Genomic DNA, 9,825 nt, shown 5'->3' on the forward strand with positions numbered 1-9,825 from the left:
TTGGCCTTAAATTTGAAATGAACTTTGAATTAAAAGCAATTCTCACTTTAATCCAATGCAGATGGCACTATGGAAGGAATGTTTGAGCCAGTGTGCTCTTGTACAGAATTTATTTTGGAGTTTGCAGAACATATGGAATGATGGGGTTACACTGCATTTTATGGGAGAGTGGTTTGGTAAAGTGCATGTGTTAATGTAGGTTTTAGATGTGGTGCACAATGAACTGGTTTTGCAAAAGCCAGGGGGGGTGGGGGGAAAAGCTCTGTCAATGCGGTACCAGAGAGAGTTGTGCCCGGTTTGACCAGCTATCATCCTGGACTGAGTCAGAGTATACCTGTAAAGAATTTAACGTCACTCTAGATAGTAAATGTTAACGTTAAAGTTTCAGACCAGTGAAGTCATAGCAAAGTCATTTCATTGCCACCCTAATGAGATCTTATTTTTTGCAGTGAAAATCCATACAGGAGATCCAATTAGGAGAGATCGCAATGAGTGACTGTCGTCAATAGAGGGCAGAATTCACTATACATTTAAAAACAGTGGTTGGTTATAGATTCTTACTTTTTTCCGCTCACATTCCACATACGGTATGTTTATTTTGTAATTCCTATTAAATGCCTGGTTATCAGGGAAGAGCCAGAGCATAATAAATAAATACATTTAACCCCTCGGCGCTGTAGGGGAACATATATATGCATGCTGCTCCTCAGAAACAGTGTACGAGTAAGATATATATATATATATATATATATATATATATATATATATATATATATATATATATATATATATATATATATATATATATATATATATATATATATATATATATATATATATATATATTGATCTCTCTCTCTATCCATCTATCTATATCTTAAACCGTCACAACGAACAGCCCCATGAAGATCTGTCACTTCATCAAATAACAAATACGGTGTAAAAAAACGACAACTTTATCATGTACAGTTTAAAAACTGCAGAAAATTGTGCTAAGCAAAAACAATAATAATCAGGACAGCTATAGTTTCTCACCTCTATAAAGTGGTTAATTGACTAAACAAAATAAAAAATAAAAATTCAAAAAAAGATCAAAACAAAACCGAAAAAATCATGTATTGCCAAATCTGGCGTTGACTGTGCCTAAAATTGTTCTGAACAGAGTCACAGGCTCCTTGTAAATAATATGATGGTAAGGTTGTTATATAATAATATCTCTGTATACCTGTATATCAACACAATCGTAAGACAGCATCCTCATCTAGAAGGTAAGCTTGAAGGGCAGGGCCTTTTTTTTACATCTTGTTTAAAAACCTGCAAACTGAACAGTCTAGCAAATTCTGAATTAAAAATTGATCATTCAAAATGGAATAATAAAATAAATAATTCAAAATCCAATAATAATTTTTTATTTTATTTATAAAATATTTTACCAGGAAAGATATGTTGAAATTTCTCTTGTTTTCAAGTACCGGTATGTCCTGACATTACAATATTTCAGACTTCACACAGCTTAGCATTAGGGGTCCCTTTCCCATCTGTCTACCCATCTAAACAGAGAAAACAGAGCAAGGCCTGATCCCTGATCTTTACAACAATTCTCTTGACCCTTAACTAAATCAAGAGTGAGATTATGTGACTGGCTTCCTGTGAATCATCTCTACACCTTACACTATCAGGTCGAAGTCTGCATACACTGGGTGAATGAGGAATAAATCAGTGGCTTTTTCTATATAAAAAAAAAAAATGTAAATTATATATATATATATATATATATATATATATATATATATATATATATATATATATATATATATATATATATATACACATTATTTAAAGGAAAGGATAACTATTGCATGCAGTTCTACAAAAACAACGGATACTCAATTAAGAGTTTTTACAAAAATAACAAAGTCAATAACATTTTAAAGAACATAAAAAGTGATTTATTTTTTAAATGCATAGCAAAAACAAAAACCAGCACATACACATACCCACATCCATCTCTGCAATAACAGTCTGACTTTGTGAAGATTATTATGTATGGATCAGGCAGTATTGGATCCTAGCAGTTACTACCTTGTTATTCATTTACTATGTTGCTTAACATCTCACTAATGTGCCAGTGATTGCACAGATAACACACAAGGGTCACAGTGGCCCAGTCTTCAGATTATGCAGGACATTCAGTTACAGTCAGTCATTCCCACATGTAGCTTTCTTTACCATCTCTATTTAGCGAGCTGAGCTTACTGAACTGCAAAACTCTAACAGATCTTGACTGTGGCAATGACTTAAACCGTCACAACGAACAGCCCCGTAAAGATCTGTCACCGCATAAAATAACTACGGTGTAAAAAATGACAACTTTATCATGTACAGTTTTAAAACTGCAGAAAATTGTGTTACGCAAAAACAATGATAATCAGGACATCTGTAGTGTGTCATCTCTATAAAGAGGTTGACTAAACAAAATAAAAAATGAAAATTAGATCAAAACAAAACAGAAAAAAATCATGTATTGCCAAATCTGGCGTTGACTGTGCCTAAAATTGTTTTGAACAGAGTCACAGGCTCCTTGTAAATAATATAATGGTAAAAGTTTAAACACAAAGAATCAGGCATCTGGCAAAGTAAACATACTGGGGCTTATTTACTAAACAGTTAATAGTAGCAAACGGAAACAAAGGTTATGCTGAAAATGGGAAAACTTAAAAAAAAAAAAAAACTCAGCTGTTGTCGCAAATTGACACGTTTTACACTGAACACCATCATTATTTGCTTTTCAATTCACCATAATTCACGGTTTTGGGATTACATTCTAATAGGGCTCATGTTCTACATACAGAATTGTAAAGAACTGAAACCAAATTTGCTATTTATTTGTACCTACAGTGGAGATTCCTACTTGCACATAAAACAGCCCATTTGGCCATGCTGATTTCAACTCACTACAATTTGGTATGAATAAATCCTATTGTGTTTTACAGAGCAGTAAGTCAACTATAAATAATTAGAAAGCTATTGTTTGATAATTTATAGAGGAGTGAACTTGCTAGAGACTATTTCTAGTAAGTAGTGATAAGTATTCCCTTTTGTTGCACGTTTAATCCTTTAAAGGAACACTATAGTCACCTAAATTACTTTAGCTAAATAAAGCAGTTTTAGTGTAGATAATTCCCCTGCAATTTCACTGCTCAAGTCACTGTCATTTAGGAGTTAAATCACTTTTGTTTCTGTTTATGCAGCCCTAGCCACACCTCCCCTGGCTATGATTGACAGAGCCTGCATGAAAAAAAAAAAACTGGTTTCACTTTCAAATAGATGTAATTTACCTTAAATAATTGTATCTCAAGCTCTAAATTGAACTTTAATCACATACAGGAGGCTCTTGCAGGGTCTAGCAAGCTATTAACAGAGCAGGGGATAAGAAAATCTTAATTAAACAGAACTTGCAATAAAGAAAGCCTAAATAGGGCTCTCTTTACAGGAGGTGTTTATGGAAGGCTGTGCAAGTCACATGCAGGGAGGTGTGACTAGGGTTCATAAACAAAGGGATTTAACTCCTAAATGGCAGAGGATTGAGCAGTGAGGCTGCAGGGGCATGTTCTATACACCAAAACTGCTTCATTAAGCTAAAGTTGTTCAGGTGACTATAGTGTCCCTTTAACATAATCCTTAGCCCTTGCAAAGTGATTTAAGCATTTACTTACAAGAATTTACCAGTCTACATTAGATCTCTTTAAATGTCATTTTTTTATGAAAATATTCTCTCGACAAGGCATATATTTAATGAGTGAGCAAAGGTTCAAGTGATTTTATTTTGGTGAAAATGCCTACAGCGATTAAACAAACTTTCGTTTTCATGGAGTACATCTCCATATAAAAAGTGCAGGAGAGTGGTCATTAACGTTTGTAGAATTGATTGCACTCAAAGAGACTCTTTAACATAAATTTATTTCGTTTTATTTATTTGTAAAATATTTTACCAGGAAAGATACATTGAGATTTCTCTCGTTTTCAAGTATGTCCTGGGTGACACTTTTACATACAGAATCCACATCGTATAATTATCTGCTTTGATCAGAATTCTAGAAATGTCTAACTATTGTTCAGAACTTTCTTTTTTGACAATCTTTTGACGATCCATCTTTCTTATGCATATACACACACACAATACTATAACATACCTCGCAAATTATATTTTATTTAAATTAGAAAATTGAGTAATTAAAAGGCAGGGATAATGGTTACATTGCTTATTATGCTTCCCACAAGCCAACAAATAATTTACAGTACTATCTGCTAACTCATCTCAAAACTATTTTATCTGAAATTGGCTGAATCAAAGCCATTTAAATCTTATCTGTGGATGTAGTTCTTTATCAACTTCACAATGCTAACAGCCTGACATTTGGCAAGGATTATCCCATCCTTAAAACAAAAGAAAGCATTCCTGAGATAAATCAGAGCTTAGCCTCATAAAACCTTTTCACAACAAGAATTTTCAGTAAAATCCAAAAGGAACAGTCCTTATAGGTGGCTCCTTCTCCAAACTAACGGAATGCTCCCCATGGTGTCCCATTGACCTCCATCAGCTGTCCTCTTCAATTGTTATGGGTAACTTTGGGGAACTCACAATGGTTTCCTTATTTAAAAACACTGTAGGCATATTTCCTCTTGAAGTCTAAAAGAAGTTTGACAAGCATAAGGCATTGTTTGAATTCGCCATTTTGAAGGTCTGAAGCATCTACAACCCAGGTCCCAAATACACTTCATTCAGAGATTCTAGTGTGAAAGGTGGGGACTGCAAGGACTAATTAAAACACACGTTTTAAATGCAAATCACTATTACCCAATAACAACAAGCATCAAGGAATGATAAATCATTACATTAATTCAAGGATACCCAGAAGTACATTATTCATGTAACGTGTGACTCCCTCTATAATTCTTATATTCTCATAGAACTTCAAAGGTGGTTTCAATACACTGCCACTATTCCTTCGATAATAAAAACACATCCATTACCAGTATGTGTAAACACAGCTACAAGTACACTCTCAAACACAGCTATAACTGAGTTCCAAAACTAGCAACATGTTCACAGATCACAAGGAACCTACAGTCACAACAGCATCAAAAACAAAAATAACGCAGGCACTCTAATTATTCGGTACATTTAATTATAAGAGATCAACCGAAAGGATCCAGATAACGGATAGTGGCTCTCCCATTCAAAACTCAGGGAAAATGCTATTCAGTATTACAGATATGCTTATCCCTTATATTTGTATCCAGTCAGTTATGATAAATCCACGAACCAGTAACTCTTTACAATCCATTATTAAATTATGACCTTCTATTCTAATTTCCTTTACATGTGTTTTTCTAAGAAAGAAATGCAATTACATGTTATAAATAGGTTTGGTTAATTATTACAGGTTTAAAATAAAAGTGTATTAATTAGGTTTTATATTAAATTTGTACGTGCATAAACATACATATATTACATTAAAAAAAACATGCGCATGCATACAACCACTCCTACTATAGGTTAAGGGAAAAGGATTATTATTACTATTGGCATTTATATAGTGCCAACTTATTTTGCAGCACTACACAAAAATAAAGAGCGAGGAGTTTAACATCAAATGAGACCAACTATTCCAATTTTTACAGGAATATTAGCTTGTGGAGAACATTACTTGAACAAGCTTACAATCTAGAGTTTGGCTTTTCTATGTACGTGGAATCTTTCCTTGAGATCCAACACACGATGTGAAATTGTCGACGACTCACAAATCGAGGTTAAAAAGGAAAATCAAGATTTGTGTATCCCTGTTGCTTTAAAGCAAACAAAACCCCTGTGCATTATATTAACATCCATTTAGTAATTGCAATAACAAAGTGGATTTTAAAGATTTATTGATCTAGAAAGAGGGGATGCTGGTTCAATATATGGATTGCTTTTGTATATACAAAGTACGTCATGTAAAGTGTGTGCCCCATGAAAGGTCAATTAAAGGTAAATAAATAAAATTAAAAACACTGCACTTTGACCAAAAAATTATATATTTACAGAGATGTTTACAGTCTACACTTATAACAGCCTTTGTGCTCCTGTCTTTATTTTTATATGCAACACCCTGAAGCTTTCTTCCCCTCCGGATAATCCTCAGTCTGTCTCTCTCTACCTCTTTCTGTACAACATTTATATGATAAATTGCTACTTCCTTACAATTTGATTTTCTGGAAGAACAAAAAGTTCCATATTCTGTAGATTTACTTTCCCATCTGCCTAATATGTCAGATTGGGTTGAATAATATTTGCTTGTTTTTAATGGTTCCCTGAGAGTTAATACTCTGGCTCTCAAACATAGGAAAACAAGCCAACGAATGTTAAAGTTCATAGTGTTCAAGTGCAAATCTTTATTTGCAAACAGAGTGTTCCTCACGTCACACAACGTATCAGGAGAAAGCATATTTTGTCTACTTTCTAAGAGCACAGACTAAATCATATTTCTCACGCTGATTTGTATTCATTGCCACAATGTGCATGACATAATTCACAGGACGTGCCAAGTACATGCACAGGGTACCATAAACCTCAAATGATATACACATAATGCACAGTAGAAAATGTGTTACTATGTGTTAATCGTTGAACCTACCTACTCTCCACTCTGAGATTGGTTAGACCTGCAGAGATTTGTACAAAATTATTGCAGCTAGAAAACAGGGTCTCAGATTTCTTAAAGGAACAATCCATTCACCATAACAACCTCATATAAATTAAGTTGTTATGGCGCCACAAGGTCCCCAGGCACTCTCTTACCTTCAGGGGTTAAACTGTTGTTGAACGGGTAAACCCCCAAAAGGTTGCCAAAAAAACAAAACCAACTTGTGATGCTTCCGGCAGCTTTAAACAATTTGAAAAGTATCCAGGGGCCTCCTGGGTAAGAAAGAAATGCCAAGGGGCCTCCTGACACTATAACAACTTTATTTAGATTAAGTGGTTATGGTGACCAGAGTGTTCCATTAATTATGAGAGAGTCAAGCCATGAACTGTGCCTATGGTTACAGTTCACTAAACAGTGAACCATGTTGTATTTAAAAGAAAAGCACCGCCAGTATTGGTGCTTACACAAGTTCCACTAAAACAGGAATTCATGGGATAATAGTCTTCCAGACAAGAGAGGGATGTGCATACAACTACAGGCAGACATTTTAAAACTATAACTTCCATGATTCTTATTCTAAGACATGTAAAGCATCATGGTACTTGTGGTTCTAAAACATCTGGGGATCTACCAATTGGGCTCCCCTGCTCTAGACTGTAAGCTTTGAGTAGGGTCCTTATGAACCTATTGTTCCTGTAACATTTTGTAATGGTATCATTTATAGTTAAATTTCATTTTTTATAATACAGTAAAGCAAGGCAGAATAAGTTGGCACTTTATAAATGCCAATAATAATATTTATTCTTTTTCAAATCGCACGTGATTAGTCCATGCCTTCGTACATTTGTTTCCATGCGGATTCAAAATTTTGCACAACTTTTCTGATCACAATATTTTGACAATTCTCTCCCCTTGCACTTGATATTTTTGGAACAAACGTGTTACATTTGGAGCACCACCCCCTCCATGATGCCCAAATTAAACAGGTCTGCTGTTTGCAATAAATGTAGAATTCTGCACGAGAACATGCCAGTTTGCACTAACAGATAGATATTCAAATATTTTATTTAAGAGGGATTTTATCATTATGCACATACAAGACAAATAAAACTACAGAACAGAGGATGCAGAAAGTTGAATGTTCTGAAGAGATAACATGGCAGACAGAAAATAACCAGTGAATATGATTGAGGTTTCCACTAGCTCAGTCAATGGAACTCACTATAGAACAACATAAAGCCAGATCAGCCTTGTTGGGAAAGAAACCTGTGACCCGGAGGTATGAACAGGTACTACAGCTGGTACCTTCACTGACCTTGGCTGTTTTGAGCTTTCTAAAAACCACATACTTCTCTTTGTGTACCATGGCCGTTTAATCAGGAAAAAAACATTAAAGTGTAAATGTTGCCTCAGAAGAAGAGGAGTAATTACAGACAATTGATATCCACACCTTTAATCCTAAGAAAGGAATGGAAACTTACAAAACCAAACGTTTATACCGATCACCCACCAAACAGGTTTTGACTGTCTTTTAATCTAGTAGAATGTCAACATATCGGATTAATAAAACATCAAAAGGTTTGGTACATTTTTATATGCCAAAACCAGGTACAAAAAAAACAAACAACCAAATAACAGATAGTTATCACATGATCTAAAGATTAATTCTGTTTATTGGTGAACTTGAAAACTTATATGCAAAATGTGGGTTATATTATTAGATAACAGAACGTCTTTACACACCTGATTTCTAAAAATATAGATCTGCTTACCTCTGATTTAAAAACCTCTTTTAAAATGGATATCATTTTATATACACTAACTACTGGCTGAAGTGTAGAAGTGAATTCTTATGATAATATTTAACAAATGAAGAAAGTGCGTCAGGTAGCGGTCAATGTTTTGCGTATTACAAGAGTTGAAAACACTTTGTGGGATTTTTAATTTCTACGAAAATAAAAAGATAAAAAGTGCAAGAGCAATCCCAAAATTTGCTGGTACATTTTGGATGTTAAAAACTAGGTGGACGAGGCATGCACAGATGCACAAAGAAACAGAGGGCATTTGAAGTTGAAATTTGACAATTCTGTCCACAAGCTGTTTACCCACTCCACTCACGTATCCTTGTGACAACCCATCTCAACACCATGCACCCCCACAGCCAGCTATCCAATTTCTCAATTCACCTTCTTCTCTTACCTACAGTTATGCTTTCAGATGAACATGGATATGTTTATAGATCACAGCTTGGGTTAAACCACATTTCTTGAGAAACACCTAAAGCAGAAAAAAAAAAATATATAAAGTTGCCACTATGCATTTTCCATTTAAACTAATAAAAGAGGCACAAGTACCTAGCAGTATTAGAAATCTATACATTTGTGATGGCACATCTGATTACACAATATACAGCAGAGTGCATTTCTTGTGGGTTTTTTCGGTTTTGTTTTTTTTAAACCTATAAGGTCCATTTATGAAACATCACCAACTGGAAAATTAGTACTTAAACATCGCATATAAAACAGAATTTCCTATTACGGTAATTCACCAACAGTAGTGCAGTATAGAGACACTAAATGAGCAGGACTACTAGCACAGGATCCAGAGTCAAATGTTTTAAAGTTTTAGATCCTATTCAATGCTATCACCACCATAACCTGTTTTATTACCATGATATTTTAATATACATATCCATTATATGCCACATTTTTTTATGTTAATAGTTTGAAGACAACCTTTTCAAAGTTTATACAAAATAGAAAATCATTTAAAAAGCCTATCCAAAAACGATATGTAGAGCCCAGTGTTGGTTAAGGACATTTTTGGTTTCATAAAACATGGATCACAGTTGCACGCCAAGCACCATAACTACTATAGCCGATTCTCTCAGCCAATGAGCCAAGCCCTGAACTACAGGTGTCAGAAATGAAGTTCTTGTCTAGGAGTTTCTTGCTCTCCAGCACTTGTAGTGGTCATGGGGAACGGTTCAAGGAGCACCCAAGGTAAGAATTCAAACTATTTCAAAACGTCTGACTTAAAATGGAGGTGTGCCATGCGCCACTACAGCAAGCTACCAATTCAGCTAGTTATGCAAACAGGTCAATGATTTACAACAAAAACAACTTTTATAATTTGTTTT

The 9,825-nt window shown here is 34.5% G+C and overlaps 1 protein-coding gene across 1 annotated transcript in view; it reads right to left on the minus strand.

The window, feature by feature from the left end:
• GREB1L (GREB1 like retinoic acid receptor coactivator) overlaps window positions 1-2,015 on the minus strand; it is a 57,740-nt gene extending 55,725 nt beyond the window's left edge. Inside the window, exon 1 of the mRNA XM_063451493.1 lies at window positions 1,998-2,015. Within this exon, the coding sequence (XP_063307563.1) occupies window positions 1,998-2,003 (6 nt within the window). The 5' untranslated portion in view covers window positions 2,004-2,015. The remainder of the gene's footprint in view (window positions 1-1,997) is intronic.
• Between the last annotated feature and the right edge of the window lie 7,810 nt (window positions 2,016-9,825).

Source organism: Pelobates fuscus, chromosome 4 (genome assembly GCF_036172605.1).
Source record: "Pelobates fuscus isolate aPelFus1 chromosome 4, aPelFus1.pri, whole genome shotgun sequence".
In the NCBI taxonomy this organism is placed as follows: Eukaryota; Metazoa; Chordata; class Amphibia; order Anura; family Pelobatidae; genus Pelobates; species Pelobates fuscus.